The sequence below is a fragment of the Chelonus insularis genome, unplaced genomic scaffold (genome assembly GCF_013357705.1).
Source record: "Chelonus insularis isolate UGA/USDA-ARS -01 unplaced genomic scaffold, ASM1335770v1 contig_128_pilon, whole genome shotgun sequence".
Classification (NCBI taxonomy): Eukaryota; Metazoa; Arthropoda; class Insecta; order Hymenoptera; family Braconidae; genus Chelonus; species Chelonus insularis.
The window spans coordinates 576576-590984 of record NW_023276368.1 but is presented as its reverse complement, the minus strand read 5'-3'; the positions used below and the strand labels follow the sequence as shown (position 1 = coordinate 590984).

The window sequence follows — 14409 nt, the reverse complement described above, 5'->3', positions numbered from 1 at the left end:
GGAGCCATACACGAGTGCTGTTCGTTTGGACGATCCTGCATTGGAATTGTCGACTGTGGTTGTGTTTCCACTAGTATAGAGTTAAAATAAGTTTCATAGTCAAGTTAACTCCGTTTAAATAAACAGAATTTAAAAAATCAGAATAATACATTTTATCATATTTCATTATTAACCAGTGAATTGTGATTTTTATTTGCCTTCTTTCAAGTATTTTCACTTTATATTTTCTCTTCTTTATCTTGATGAATTTTTACGATCATTGGAATTTAGTGGAGAACTTAAATACCCAAAGTTGGACTTATTTATGTTGTTATATTTAAAACAAGTGATCAAAAAATATAAGATGTATTTTAAATTTTGAAATCAAATGTTGATAATATTGTTTTAAGTTTATTCTTTTTATCTATAAACTGACCATACAGCTATGAAATACTGTAGTTATTTTATTTGATGAAACCAGTGTCTACTTTCATTGGTGAGTCACATTTATTTATTCAACTATTTATTTTATTTAAGATATAAAAAATATTTTATAAACAATAGTAAAATAAGTTTTAGAAATTCATTCTGATTAGAAACTAATTAAAAAAATATTTCTACTTAATGAGGTTCTATGATAATAGTAGATCAGTCTAAGAGTGATTTAAATCTTTAAAAATTTTTGGCTTCCACTCAATTAACTTTACTTTTTAATCTCGTGTACCTCAATTAAATTTTAAGTGTCTTTTTTTCCTTAACTGACTTTCTAACTAAATTTGATATTTAAAACTTTCAAAAATTAACATAACTTCAAAATGAAGCCAAGAAGAAATGACGGAAATATTTTATTCGTCCTGGGAAATGATTTTCACTAAGTTGGTCGTGGTTACTTGACGATTTGAAAATTATTCTTATCTAGAAACAGTGACTAGCTCCGTTATACTATTATACAAGTTTATACTAACGTAATTACAGATTTATTAGAGTAGCCATCGTATATACGTACTAATCATGTTACCAAGTAAGCAGCACAGGAAACTCTCGTCCGTTGGCAACAGATTTACCTGATAATAAATCTCTTAAAAACAATTCTTTAAGTATTTAACAATCGTATTGTAGGTTGTGAAATGACTGCAATCGATATCAAGTAGATATCATGTATCGAAAGACGCTCCAAAGTATTTTGATACTGACACTCTTAATATCATTATTATTATTTCATTTGCCATTGAAGCATGCATCTGATTTGAATTTTTATAGGTTGTACTAATTTTAAAATACAAATCACATATCAAGTCATGAATACAATTAATATTATAATTACCTCAAGCAATAATGCTAGGAATTATCATTGAACAACTTTATAAATAATATAACAAGTATTTACAACATTAATTTTGAATATTTAATACATAACCTCTGTTGTTTTTTAATTATCAAGTGAAATTTCATCATTGAATTCAATTACTGTCATCTGACAAGTATTTGTTAATTAGAAAAAAAAAGAGTCTTATTGAATGCAGTTGGAGATACTGGAAGTTGAAAGAAAAATGCGTCTAGAATGTCTAGAGAAACTTATTTCTTAAAGAATTCCACTAAGGTTTCCACGATTTCGCAAAAATAATAAAATATTTATAAATGTACTTATATATATATATAAAAAGATTGAGGTCATCACAACAACGTAAAGCACGTGTTGATGAATTCTTGGGTTTGAATTGAAGCGCTTAAATGCATGGAAACCGGTGCGTGGGATTACTTTATGCGATCGCGTGTGTAAGCTTCTCTATACATCATATTATAAAGAAATTAAATGGTGTTAATGAAATAATGATAAATGTCAATGGAAATAATTAATGAAAATGAAATCTAGAAGTGGAGTAGATTACTACTGTGTTATAACTAATCGTATATAATATGGGAAAAGTCTTATGTTAAAATGCTTTCAATTTTTTTTTTATCAATTAAGTTAGAGAGAAATATTCAGTGATTGTTGATACTTACATAATAATTTTTTAAAATGAAAAATAGATATGAACCAATATGTTTGGATAAAAACTTGAGGTTAATTGAATTCATTCAAACTTGTAGAACCTGAAATTGATTGAGTGTAACATAAAATGAAATTTTTTAAAGCAGGTGCTTGACATTTAATAGTATTATTTAATAGAATTTCATAGGAAACAACATTTTCTAATATAGATTAATGATTGTTAGAAGGAAATTAGTTTAATTAATTCCACAGTTTGTATGTCTTATTTTAATTTATGTAATAAAATAATGATTAATGTATATTGAAAAAATTTTGTAATTTATGATTATAAAAAACCGCATGAATGAATATGAAAATTTTTCATAGCCAACATTATTATGAGACATATGTATTATGCTTATGATATGCTTAGCTTTCTGAGATTCCTCATGCCACCATGTAACGGTTTTAAAGCGGGTATTCACATAATTTCTCTAGAATGTTTCCGGATTTTATTTTACACCTGATAATTGTATTCAAGAAAGTAAGGAAATTTTATTTTCATTTAGAATTATTTTGATTTGATCTAAGTATACTCCATTAAATGTTTTGATGGCTCAAATGATATTTTTCTTATTCATTTTATAGTTAAAACATGCACACATGTTTTTTTTTTTTTTATAATCATTATTTTATTTACCTTGAAATTCTTCGTGTATCCGTTTTCATTTTTTTCTTTCTATTTTACACTGTATTTATGGTATACAGTTGTATTTAGAATGTTTTATTTTCTTTCACTTTACTATCATGACTTTAACATATCCATTAAAAACGAGCAATGAACAGGTGTTGATAAATTTTTAGGCCATCCATAAAGACCCGTTAATGCGAGATACTATAAAAGAATTTGAACATTTATTATTTCTTAAAAGTCAAGTTAGAATAAATAATTTTATTGTTAAACTTACAGGTTTAATGTGTGTGTGTGTGTAGATTTTTGTTAATTTTTTCCATCCTTGCTCTTGCATTCTCTAACAATTATGTATACAGGACTTTACGATCAACTCAAAAGCCGTTCAACAACTTTACTCTCGGTGTAATTTTGCTAGTTAGTTTCCGCGGGTGTGTTTCTCTGCCTTCCTGACATACCGGATAAACGAAAATACTTTTAGTACCATTAATAGAACAGTATTTCATGCTAACAATTTATCAAATTCTTTCCATTAATAATGATAATTATTTTTACATTATTTTAGTGAATATTTTTAATTTTTTTTTTCTTGTTTGTTCTGCAGGCTGTAAAAAAGATGGGCTCAGAAGCTTGGGAGCTTGAAAGAAGGTACTCAGTACCAGGAGCTTTAGATACTCGAGGGCTTGAAGCACCTGCTAGTGAAGACCTTCACGCTTGGTCAATATACAGACAGAATTTAAATTCCGATTTTACTGATTCAGCTCTCGGTTCAGCTGAAAAATCACCACTACCTTATGGTAATTTTCAACTTCGAGATTCAACAGTTCAAAGTATTTTAAGGCATCCAAGATATGGTCCAAAAAGTCCATTAGCAAATAATTCATACACATATTTAAAGTTTGGTTTACCTCGAGTGTTACCACCTTCACGAATTCGAGATGGCTCCAGTGGCTATGATTCAAGTGAAGAAGGTCGACGAGCTTTTAATTATGGAGTTATTCCTCCTCAGTCTGGAGGATCAGCCATGAGATCTGCTAGAAGTGATCCCGACTTTAGGCAAGTGCATGTTGCACCACGAGAGCAAGCACACTCTCAATTAAATGTCCGTGAAAATCCAAGGCTAAGAAGTGTAAGTGAAGCAAATCTTTTACAAGGTTCAAGGCCTAATAGAAGACATAGCATAGCTCCAATGGATCCAGGATATGGTCAATCAGTACTTAATCAAGCTCAAAGTCATTTAGGTCCTGAAAGTTATTCAGGAACTGTTTTACGAAGAGTTTCGTCACTTCAGCATCCTCATCTTCAACTTCGTGGACTGGAATCTCATTCTGATAATCCTCCGCTGCTCCATGGAGTTACACTGGAAGCAGGTGCTTCTGATCTTCTTGCTATCATGGCGACAACCGAAAGTGAAGGAACAGCAATTATTGAAACGATTTCTGGAAGAAGAAAAATTAAAAGAGGAGATATTTTATTAAATGGTAGACCTGTTTCTATGAGCACATTACGGTAAGAGCATTTTTAAAATTAAAAACAATTAAATAATATCTGAATCAAATAAATTTCATCATTATCTTGTATTTAGATCCAAAGTGGCTTATTTACCTTCAGAAATCGGTCTAAGTCCAGGCTTAACAGCTCAACAAATTTTAAGCTTCTATATGTGTCTGAAAGGAGGATCAAGAACGTCTGACATGGAAATAGAGGCAGTATTACAAGAACTTGGTCTAGAAGCTACGAGACATTGTCTTGTAAATTCTTTAACAACATCTGAAGCAAGAAGATTAGCTTTAGCATGTCGACTACTTCAAGATGCTCATATTTTAACTCTAGATAGGCCAACGCATGGACTTGATATTTTCGATGCATTCTTCCTTGTTGAGTATTTGAGGCAATGGGCTGTTCGAGGACAAAGGCTTGTAGTTTTAACTCTTCATCCGCCAACGTATGAAATTCTTACAATGGTATCAAGAGTAACATTGACTTCTGGAGGAAGAATAATGTACTCAGGACTTAGAAGAGAAATGTTACCTTACTTTGCTCTAGCTGAATTTTCTTGTCCTCCTTTCAAAAATCCATCAGATTATTACCGTAAGTATATCCGAATTGCAAAAAAAAAATCATTCATTCAGTTAAATTAATAAATAAATAAACTTTCAGTGGATTTGGTAACATTGGATGATTTATCAGCTGAAGCAATGCTTGAATCATCGCAAAGAATTGAACATCTTGCAGAATTAGCTAAATCACGATTACCTGGATTAAGTGATCCTGGTCCACCTGCAACGCTTCCACCATCTGTATATAATGCCAATATATTTGTTCAAATTTATGCCCTATTGGTTAAGACTTTAGTGTACAGTCAACCTTGGGCGATGACGAGACTTGTTCAAAAAATCGTTGTAGCTGCATCTTTAAGTATTATCCTTGGAGCAATATTTTGGAATGTCGGTGATGATACAAATTTACATTTAAGAGACAGAATAGGATTATATTATTCGAGTTTAGGAATTTTGTTTTGGCCACTTGGATTATTGGGAATTTGTGAAGTGGTTAATGCGAGACCGTATGTTGAAAGTGACATTAAGTATGGTCTTTATAATCGATTCATTTACATTATTATTGAGGTAATGTTCTATCATAGAATCTAAAATTATATTGAAAGTAATTGACATAATTTAATAAAATGTTTACTTATTTCAGCTCCTATGCAGCATACCATCATGGTGTCTTGTGTATGCAGCGTATTTAATTCCAGTATTTGCAATGGCAGGACTTCATGAAGCTCTTGATGATAATTTTACCTCTCTTTGGAATTACATCGCATATGGATTACTTTATGTGATGTTACAACATTTAATATGTGTATTTTTTGCACATGTTTGCAAGTGGAGTGGAGTAGCAGCTCTACTTGCTGGTATAGTGATAGGAGAGATGACTTTGGCGGGTGGAATTACATTGCATCTTAAAAATTTACCAGTCTGGTATCAAAAATTAAGTCCTATGCAATGGACGTTATCTACTCTATTACCGGACATTTATAATTCAGAAACTCTTAATAAAGCAGCCAATTGTAAAGCAAAACAAGTTCAAAGACAAGATATTATTGTTCAAGCTCCTTGCGAGCCTCCCGATGGAATTTCTGCTTTAAAAGAAGTTGCTCTTGATACTCTTAATGAAGATACGAGTATACAATTAGCAATAGGTATTGGTATTGCTTTAGGATTGATCCTGATAGCCTTTTTATTAATTCGTTATACAGCTCAAAAGCGACCCAGAAGTGCTCCTAATAAACCTTGAAAAATCAAATTTAATGATTGACTATTAAATAAATACTGCAAATTAAAATAATAATTAGAAAAAGAATGTTTAAAATATCGATTACTAATGTTATTAAAATTTATAAAAAATATAATTAATAATTATTTAAGAAAATTTATATGAATAATTTTTAATTATATTATTAACTATTTGTAAGATAAAGTTTTTTTTAGTTTGTAAGAAAAAAATCGTGTGCCACTTTAGCCATATTATTTTTGCACGATACAGTTCAGATTCATTAAAAAAAATTATCATTTTATCATACGCTGTAATTCGTCTACCTCACTGCGTTTTTTTGAAATTAATTTAAAAACTCGCAAGATAGACGTTTTGAATAAATATTAAAAATACGTTATTTTATAAACTATCTATAATAAATATAGCTATAAATACTGTAAAACAATAACTTTTATTTCATTTATTATTATTATTTTTTTTTAATTCTAATTATCAACTAGATAAAATCATTCATTTAACTGTTTTTTGTAATCATCAGGCTCAAAGAATGGATTTCGATATTGTTGATCTAATACTTCTTGAGTAGATCGCTTTTGTATTAGAACATGATCAATATGTTCAATTTGTCTTGGTGGTAAAAACAAACCCACGACATATCTACTTTCTGCATTTAAAAAGTTAAAAGTGTGACAGGCTTTTTCCACTGGTAATATTTCATAACTCATACCCATCTTTTTGACTACTTTTTGAAAATTCACAATAAAAGGTTCATGACGGGGATATTCCCTATCTAAACCTAATACTAAAATATCTGGTCTTGGCTCCAAGATTTTGAATAATACAAGAGAATCTTCATTAATATCATTTGGAGTTCTTAAATTCCATCCAAGTACAGTTTTTGGAAAAAGTATCATTGGCCCAACTATTTTAACTCCAATATTTAATGAGAATCCTAACTAGAAAAATTAATGAAAAGTTTAATCCATTTGAAATTGAACTAAGAAATAAACTAAATTTTTATCATCAAAATTTTAGGACTCACAACACTGAGAGAGTCGACCATTAACCCATAATTCCAATCTTTGTTTAATATTGTTACAGTTGTTTTTCCATCACCATCATAAGCACCTTTATGAGATGTAAACCGAAGTGAACATCGTTTTCTGAAAAAAAGCATACAATTAAATCATTAATTGTTGATCACCTGAAAGTGTTGATGCCAATTATCTATCATAATTACTTAAATAAATTCAATGCACATGACCGTAAGTGTCCATGATGCAAGCTAAACATTTTTTATAAATATGACTCGAGCTAATTTTTTTATTATTTTAAATCATGTCTCTGCAAGTTACTTATAACCTATTGTGCTGAACGAGAGATTCAACGTTGAGATGTTCAACAAAGTCGTATAAATGTATTGACATACAAAAATTTTAGAATTTATTTAAATCATGAAACATGTACTAATAATTGTTATATTCCTTAGAATTAATTACAATTAATAATTCATACAATAATTAATTTATTTTTGCAAAAAAACATCGCACACGATTCAACACGTTGGATACATTTGTCATGAATAACAATGAAATACCACTTTACCGACTGTGTCCGACCCGAAGATGGTAGTTTACTAAATTTTCTCAGATGGCGACACTCGATAATTTTACATCCGGAAAAGTCCGCGCATTTCTTTTGAATAGATCGCTTCCATTGTTATGTACATCACATATTTGGTTTTCTCAGTTTATTATCGTTGCTTCAACCTTACACTCTGTCTTACATTTAGGTTGCTGTTTAACTTTAGAACAACAATTCAATTTTATATAATCATTTATGTGATTCAATTGTTTCTAATTATTGGGTATAAACAATATATTAAAATGGTCAAATTTATTGCAACAATAAAAGCCATTATAACGCGTATAGTGTTTGCAGCGCATGGTTTTATTGCTGTATGGCAAGTGACAACATTTAAAAAAAATCCGTTTTACTGGTATTTAAGTACTCCAATAGTATTATTGTTTTTCGAAGGAATTTTTACTGTTACAATTAAAGCTAATCAAGAATGGAAATGGTAAGCAATTCTTTTGGAGTATTTACAATGTTGTTATTAACACAATCATTCATGTAAATGTATTTTAATTTAAACAAAAGACATAAAAAATATAAAAGCCAATATTTATAATACTACACATTTTTGATAGACACACGGAAATTGAGTATTGAAGACCTAATCAAAGAGATCAATAAAATATTTACCGTGTCATTTCCGAAAGAATAAGAAAAAAATATGTCACTGTCTATTATTGAGTGTATATTGTATGATTGTTTTTCAGGTTTTGTCCTTCTGTATTCTTGTATCTCACCAGTGTTGTTCCAGCTATTTGGCTCCTGGAATTAGATAAATTAGATCAACGAATGCTCACAAATATAAATATCTCAGAAACTCTTGATCTAACCAATTTAGCAGCTAAAGATTTAAAACATTTGGAAAAGGTTTTTGGGGTAAGAAAGTAAATTAAAATTATTATAAAAATATATAAAATCGATGATGACTTTGATTTTGCAGGTTAATTTAAGATTACCAGAAATTCAAATATCAACAGAAACATGGGTAACTTTGATAGAACAATTTTTAATGCTTGTTTTAATTATTGGACGATGGATGTTACCAAAAGGAGATTTAACTCGGGACCAATTAAGTCAACTTTTACTTGTTTACATTGGAACAGCTGCTGATATTATAGAATTTTTTGATTCATTTAAAGAAGATAAAATAGCACGAGAATTACTTTTAGTCTATTTGACTTTAGGAATCTGGTCATGGTCATTAATGCAATTTACTGTAGTTCTTACGGCAACAAAATCAAGAAAAGCTCGATTGTCTTCTGGAACTACAGTCAAAAGAAAAGTACCTACGGAGACTAGTTGTTGTAGTATTGATGTTTGGGCTATAACTCTTAATATGATTCTTCAAGATGCTCCATTCCTTGCTTTTCGTTTACTTATCATTATTCATTATCGAATTGTCAGTTATATGAATATATTCTTTACCTGCAAAAATACCTTGGTTATTCTTTTGCAACTCTATCGACTCTACGTTGTTGAAAGTGAAAATAGAATTAAAAAAAGAAACAAGTGGAAAAGTGAAAAGTATGAAATTCCAAGCATCAGTATTGTTGCTAGAGATGATATGTATGGATACAAAAATTCTCGAAGAAAACGAAAGCGAAATGCTAACGAGAATCAATCTGATAGTGATGATTACTTTTCTGATGATAATCATATTTATCACAATAGTCATAAAAAAAATAAAAGGTTGGTATATTAAAAAGTATCTTCAACATATAATTATTTAATATTTTAAAAATAATCATTTACTATTATTTTTATTTAGGTATGCATCAAAGAATAAATATCAAACTGAAAACATAAACAGTGCATCAACATATCGACATAAAATGATTGATAATGGAGAATCATGTACGGAAGATAGAGATGAAAAAATGAGAGCATGCGTTGATAAAAAGAAATCAAAAAAAGTCAGAGATATTGAAGAGGATAGAAAAATTGCAAAGAGAAAGGAAAAAGTTATAAAACTTGAACGTGGAAATAAAGCAATGAACAAATCGTCTACTGAAGATTCAGATGAGTTTAGTGAAAATAATAATCAAAGTAATGAAATATCTGAAATAGATTCAGAGCAACAAATAAGGTAATTATTTTATCAAAAACTTTATAGTTTATCATTGATTATCAAAATCAAATTTATCAAAGAATAATCACGAATGAATATATTTTTAGATATCAACGTCGTAAAAATCATCATAGAAAATGACAAAAAATATACATATAGAAAATTCATCTGTTTTCGTAAGTTTTTATTAATTTAATTGTTTTAATTTTAATATCACTATCATATATATCTAAATTATATAATGATATACATTTTTCTGATTGAAAATCAACTAAATTATGATAAGAAATAATTAACGAGTATTTAATAAACAAAAATAAATTTTATGATATAAAATAATTCATGAGCAAAGGCAAAAATAAATAATGAAGAATTAAGAATTTAACCAATTCATACATTGATTTGAATCTAAATTATTGAGATACTCTACCAGATCATCTTGATGTACTCCAACTGCTGTACAATAAAGTATTGCTGTGTCTTGAATTAATTCTTGAAGCCAATTTTTATTTTCATTATTTTCATTACCAATTAATTGAGGATTGTAGTATTTATTTGCTTTATCATTCTCAACTTCTTGATTGCTATCATGAATAGATTTTTGTTCAGATAAACTGTGATTTTCTTTATTAGAATCAAATTTCATGTCACTCAAGTGGGTTAATTTTTTGTTGACAGTGTAGTCTTTTTTTTCATAACTTGTAGATGTAGAAGATAATGAAGGATATTTTATTTGTTCTAGTTTATTAATCGATGTTGAAATATTGTTATCTTTTTTCAGATTTGGATCAAGAGTTTTGAGTAAAATTAATGTATTTTTAGGGTTACGACGCTCTAAAACTTGCTGAAGTTTGGCATGATTTTGAATGCACTTCAAGTTTAATGGATTCTTCATTTGTCCTTTCCATTGATTGTGTGAGTTTCTAACATTCAATGACTGCGAGTAATTTGGTGAATTTAATTCAGATGACATAAAGGAGTTTGTAGTGTTTGTAGAATTTCTTGAAGTTAGTGTGTGGTCACTTTCAGAATTTTTCTTTTTTATATTATCAAAAAATTTCTGATAATAAGGTGCTACTATCTGTGCTGAATAAGCCAATACAGCATGAAAACTGTCATGCATACAATTTTCAAAAGAATCTTCCATCTTTCTTTTCGACTTTTCACGATGATTTTGTTTTTTAACTAAATAGGAATGATCTACCTTCTTCTCCATTTCCAAAAGAGATTGTGATATTTCCTTATAAATAAGTCCATCTATGCTGACAAATTTGTGTCCAAAAAATTCTGTTGCTAAACCAACCTAATAATGATTTAAAACAACTTTAATAACAAACCCTTTTTCTAGAAGAGATGTAATGTAAAATGAAAAAATCAATAAAATTTTATTACCTGGGGATGAAAAATTGGTCTCTCATGCATTCCATGAACTGGCCATTCTCTCCACTGTATTTCATCATTGATATTCGGTGCATGATATGTAGCTCCAATATTATACATTTTTTTAGTCACTGATCTTGTATTCATATATGGCACATTAGTTAATTTTATTTTCTTATTAAAAACATCATGATAATTTTTTTTTCCTGACGTCAAGAGTTTAAATCGATTAAAATTATTACTTTGTTTCCTCTTGCTTTCTCTCGTAACATTTCTATTCATTTTTGTTGATCAACAAAATAATTCTAAGGAAATATCTGACTATTGTCTGTAACAATTGACGATCGTGCGTCACTTTTTATTACATTTGAAGATGGCAGCACTTTTGAAATATGCAAAATGAATTACTCTAATAAATTTATTGATAAAATTATAACAAAATTATGATGAAAATATATATGAATAAATAAATAGATATATTAATACTGTGAAAAATTTTTATTCATATTTGTTTTTTTTTTTTATTAAAATTGTGTAATCGAAATAAAATTCTACTTACATTAACTATAATATTAAACGCCTTTTTACAGGTACACAAATACGACATTGTTATCATTCGTATTGCACATTTTATCTAAATTATTAATATTTATATCTTTATATATATATATATATATATATAGATTTATTCCATTATTCATATTAAAAATGAATTTATCGGCACTCTTTATCAATATATATTATTTACAACAAGAATATTAATGAAACATAATATATATTTATTGTTGTCAGTGAATTTTGGATTTAATTGAGATTATCAGCAGTTAAAGTGAGTGTAGTAAGTGACGATCGTCGGTTTGGATTTACACCCAGATTTTCCCAGTTTATCCAAGCAAGTCGTGCCATTAAATCTTAAAAAAGAATTATTTTTACTGATGGTAAGGTTATCATAATAATTTTATTTTTTATTTAATAAATATTTATATTTACCACTGGTATTCCATTCTGCTCTTTCACTACTCATTTCACCTCGGAGGCACATTTCAATGTACGTTAGAGGATCAACATTTTTGACTTTAAGTACTTCTGTTAGTAATGCAATATATGCTATTGCCAGTCGTAGTGTATCAATTTTTGACAACCTTTTTTCGTAGGGAAATGTTGGCACGTGGCCTCTAAGTGCATCGAAAGCCGAGTTTATGCTGCTAAAAATTGCAATTGGACTTCGAATCATATTTTTAAATTATTCCAAAATTATCATTAAGATGATGATGATGATGATGATCTTTTTGGTAATGTTTATTCAAAAAATCTAATTTTTACCTTAGCATTCTTCGACGTTCTCGGATGTTTGCTGCATTCCTTTGGATTCTGTAAGGACTTCCGTTGGGATAATATCCTTCCTCAAATCCATTGATCTCGTTCTCATTGTGATCTATGATTTAACAGGTAAATTAGTGTGAATGATCAAAGTGTTTGGTGTTTGATAGAAATTTAATTTAAATTATAAAGAATACGAACCTTGGGTAGAAATTGGCATGTGATATTGCAATGGTGAATGTGAATGAGTATGAGGAGAAGTGTGAGTAGTCACGTGCTGTGTTGATCTGCCAGCATAGGCACAAGATGGTAAATCAGTAAGATCTTCCTCACTCATGTCACTTCCTCCTCCCATATAAAATCGTGTGCTAAAAATATTTTGATGTGTTTATTTATATTTAATTATTAATTAAAAATAACTTGATGTGAAAAATAGCAAAAAAAGGTGTCATTTTGTTAAGTGAAAAATTTGAATCATTTTTTAGGAGCAGCAATTTAATAGCAAGTGAAGTAATACCTTGGACCCAATGTATCGGGTTTAGTAGCAGAAGGATTGATTCGATGTCTTGAAGAAATTCGATGTCCTCGTTCTTCATAATTATAGACAAGATTGGACGCCATTTCCAACAAAAATTCACACGTTTTTCGAAAGCAAAATTAATCAGCACTTATTCAAACATCCATGATAACACCAATAACCGTTGATGAAATTAATGTTTAAAAATTCCTTCCAATGGAGATATTTGTAATGAATAATTATACAAAATAGTTGACTCGAGAATAGGTGGATAAATGAAGAAGATATAACACAAAGATCAAGTTGAGATCTAGCATTGGACTATCAGCTTCGTCCCAGGGGGTTTCTCTTTATATACGTCCACGAGCTTGCAGATCAGAGGGGACTCTGTGAATCGATACCAACCCCTGGGCGGAGCAAATCAACCAATGAGCTTGCAGCATAGATATAATTATTATCAACTAACATAGAGATTGGTCAGAGTTTAATAGCGCAATTTACTTTGACTGTTAAGCTGACGTGGGGAGAGGAAGGAAAAAAGAGAGAGAGAACTTCTGTGGTTTATCGTTACTGCCAACAAAATCATTTTATTTACTCAAGTGTGTAATGTGCGGACATATACAGACAAAAGTATAAAAACCAACTGGAATAAATGAAAGAGAAAGAAGAAAAATAGCTGGAAGCCATAGCAGTTTTAATGTCGAAAGAAGAATCGTTTCACTTGTCGGGTTATTTTTGGTACCAACTACTCATTCTCGGTTTCATACTATTTTATTTTTATTCAAACCATCCAAATTATTTCGACATTTTTATATTTATTACTTTCAATTTAATTAATATTTGTCATTAATTATTCACACTATATGGGAAAAATTTCATAAGAATTTTTATTACTCAATTTGGAGTACAATTTACTTGACAAAAAAATTAAAAATTACTAGTTTTGTTTAGTAAAAATATTTTTAAAAAACTTACTTTAGAAAAAAGTGCTATTTTAGTGAATAAAAATGGTAAAAAGTCTTATGTTGGTTTGTAAAAATTTATTAAAAAACATTTATAAATTCAGAAATTCATTTTCTATTCAATATCAGTAGAAGGATATAAGTATTTTTAATAGATACATTAAATAGAAAATAAATTTCTGAATCTATAAATTTTTACGAACCAACATAAGACTTTTTATTTATTTTTGGTAATTTTTAAGAACCAAAATAGTACTTTTTCCTAAGTTTTTTCAGGTATTTTTACTTAAAAAAAAAATTAGTAATTTTTTTGGCTAGTAAATTTTACTCTAAATTGACTAATAAAAATTTCTATAAAATTTTTTTCTTGTAGACAAATAAAATTTTTTTTTTCTTTTAAAAAAATTCTTTTCATTAAAACAAATTAATAAATATTGATTTATTTAAAATTAAACTGCTATATTTATTGAATATCAATGAACTGTGGTGAATGCAATAATTTTAAAAGCATCCCTAGATGTGATTATTCAACCAAAACATTTTTTTTGTCAATAAAATAATTTCTGTTGAATAATACTAGAGATTGTGGTAGAAGTGATATAAATA

General features: G+C 28.7%; 5 protein-coding genes across 7 annotated transcripts; 2 read left to right on the top strand and 3 right to left on the bottom strand.

Moving 5' to 3' along the window:
* The first annotated feature begins 119 nt into the window (after positions 1-119).
* On the top strand, positions 120-6364 carry LOC118069475 (ATP-binding cassette sub-family G member 8). Of its 2 annotated transcripts, none has more exons than XM_035087627.1 (5): positions 120-475; positions 3247-4151; positions 4228-4733; positions 4803-5269; positions 5346-6362. In XM_035087627.1, the coding sequence occupies exons 2-5, from the start codon at positions 3259-3261 to the stop codon at positions 5940-5942; spliced, it is 2463 nt and encodes an 820-aa protein (XP_034943518.1). In that variant the 5' UTR covers positions 120-475; positions 3247-3258; the 3' UTR covers positions 5943-6362. The 2 variants fall into 2 exon arrangements, with proteins under 2 accessions (XP_034943518.1, XP_034943509.1); XM_035087618.1 differs by lacking the exon at positions 120-475 and adding an exon at positions 2374-2495 and having other exon boundaries at positions 5346-6364.
* Positions 6365-6393: 29 nt separating this feature from the next.
* On the bottom strand, positions 6394-7491 carry LOC118069550 (NADH dehydrogenase [ubiquinone] 1 alpha subcomplex assembly factor 3). The gene is made up of 3 exons (XM_035087743.1): positions 7162-7491; positions 6964-7084; positions 6394-6877 (listed from the first exon to the last, which is right to left on the bottom strand). The coding sequence occupies exons 1-3, from the start codon at positions 7212-7214 to the stop codon at positions 6428-6430; spliced, it is 624 nt and encodes a 207-aa protein (XP_034943634.1). The 5' UTR covers positions 7215-7491; the 3' UTR covers positions 6394-6427.
* A 316-nt stretch (positions 7492-7807) lies between these two features.
* LOC118069577 (transmembrane protein 26) lies at positions 7808-9765 on the top strand. Its single transcript, XM_035087784.1, has 5 exons — positions 7808-8001; positions 8264-8432; positions 8497-9245; positions 9367-9642; positions 9732-9765. The coding sequence occupies exons 1-5, from the start codon at positions 7808-7810 to the stop codon at positions 9763-9765; spliced, it is 1422 nt and encodes a 473-aa protein (XP_034943675.1).
* A 174-nt stretch (positions 9766-9939) lies between these two features.
* On the bottom strand, positions 9940-11318 carry LOC118069515 (uncharacterized). The gene is made up of 2 exons (XM_035087686.1): positions 11017-11318; positions 9940-10927 (listed from the first exon to the last, which is right to left on the bottom strand). Exons 1-2 carry the CDS (start codon positions 11284-11286, stop codon positions 9998-10000), a joined length of 1200 nt encoding a protein of 399 aa, XP_034943577.1. The 5' UTR covers positions 11287-11318; the 3' UTR covers positions 9940-9997.
* Positions 11319-11708: 390 nt separating this feature from the next.
* On the bottom strand, positions 11709-12972 carry Fer2 (48 related 2). Of its 2 annotated transcripts, none has more exons than XM_035087722.1 (5): positions 12842-12972; positions 12526-12692; positions 12328-12439; positions 11995-12209; positions 11709-11915 (listed from the first exon to the last, which is right to left on the bottom strand). In XM_035087722.1, exons 1-5 carry the CDS (start codon positions 12943-12945, stop codon positions 11809-11811), a joined length of 705 nt encoding a protein of 234 aa, XP_034943613.1. In that variant the 5' UTR covers positions 12946-12972; the 3' UTR covers positions 11709-11808. The 2 variants fall into 2 exon arrangements, with proteins under 2 accessions (XP_034943613.1, XP_034943622.1); XM_035087731.1 differs by having other exon boundaries at positions 11995-12206.
* Positions 12973-14409: the final 1437 nt, after the last annotated feature.

Coding starts and splice junctions, on each gene's coding strand:
- LOC118069475 (XM_035087618.1), top strand. CDS start 2,451: ATGTTTCCGGATTTTATTTTACACCTGATAATTGTATTCAAGAAA. Junction 2,496..3,246: donor TGATAATTGTATTCAAGAAA/GTAAGGAAATTT, acceptor TTTGTTCTGCAG/GCTGTAAAAAAGATGGGCTC. Junction 4,152..4,227: donor GTTTCTATGAGCACATTACG/GTAAGAGCATTT, acceptor TCTTGTATTTAG/ATCCAAAGTGGCTTATTTAC.
- LOC118069550 (XM_035087743.1), bottom strand. CDS start 7,214: ATGTTTAGCTTGCATCATGGACACTTACGGTCATGTGCATTGAATTTA. Junction 7,085..7,161: donor TGTGCATTGAATTTATTTAA/GTAATTATGATA, acceptor GCTTTTTTTCAG/AAAACGATGTTCACTTCGGT. Junction 6,878..6,963: donor TGGTCGACTCTCTCAGTGTT/GTGAGTCCTAAA, acceptor TAATTTTTCTAG/TTAGGATTCTCATTAAATAT.
- LOC118069577 (XM_035087784.1), top strand. CDS start 7,808: ATGGTCAAATTTATTGCAACAATAAAAGCCATTATAACGCGTATAGTG. Junction 8,433..8,496: donor ATTTGGAAAAGGTTTTTGGG/GTAAGAAAGTAA, acceptor TTGATTTTGCAG/GTTAATTTAAGATTACCAGA. Junction 9,643..9,731: donor GATTCAGAGCAACAAATAAG/GTAATTATTTTA, acceptor ATATATTTTTAG/ATATCAACGTCGTAAAAATC.
- LOC118069515 (XM_035087686.1), bottom strand. CDS start 11,286: ATGAATAGAAATGTTACGAGAGAAAGCAAGAGGAAACAAAGTAATAAT. Junction 10,928..11,016: donor GACCAATTTTTCATCCCCAG/GTAATAAAATTT, acceptor AATCATTATTAG/GTTGGTTTAGCAACAGAATT.
- Fer2 (XM_035087722.1), bottom strand. CDS start 12,945: ATGGCGTCCAATCTTGTCTATAATTATGAAGAACGAGGACATCGAATT. Junction 12,693..12,841: donor CCCGATACATTGGGTCCAAG/GTATTACTTCAC, acceptor AAATATTTTTAG/CACACGATTTTATATGGGAG. Junction 11,916..11,994: donor AGCAGAATGGAATACCAGTG/GTAAATATAAAT, acceptor TTCTTTTTTAAG/ATTTAATGGCACGACTTGCT.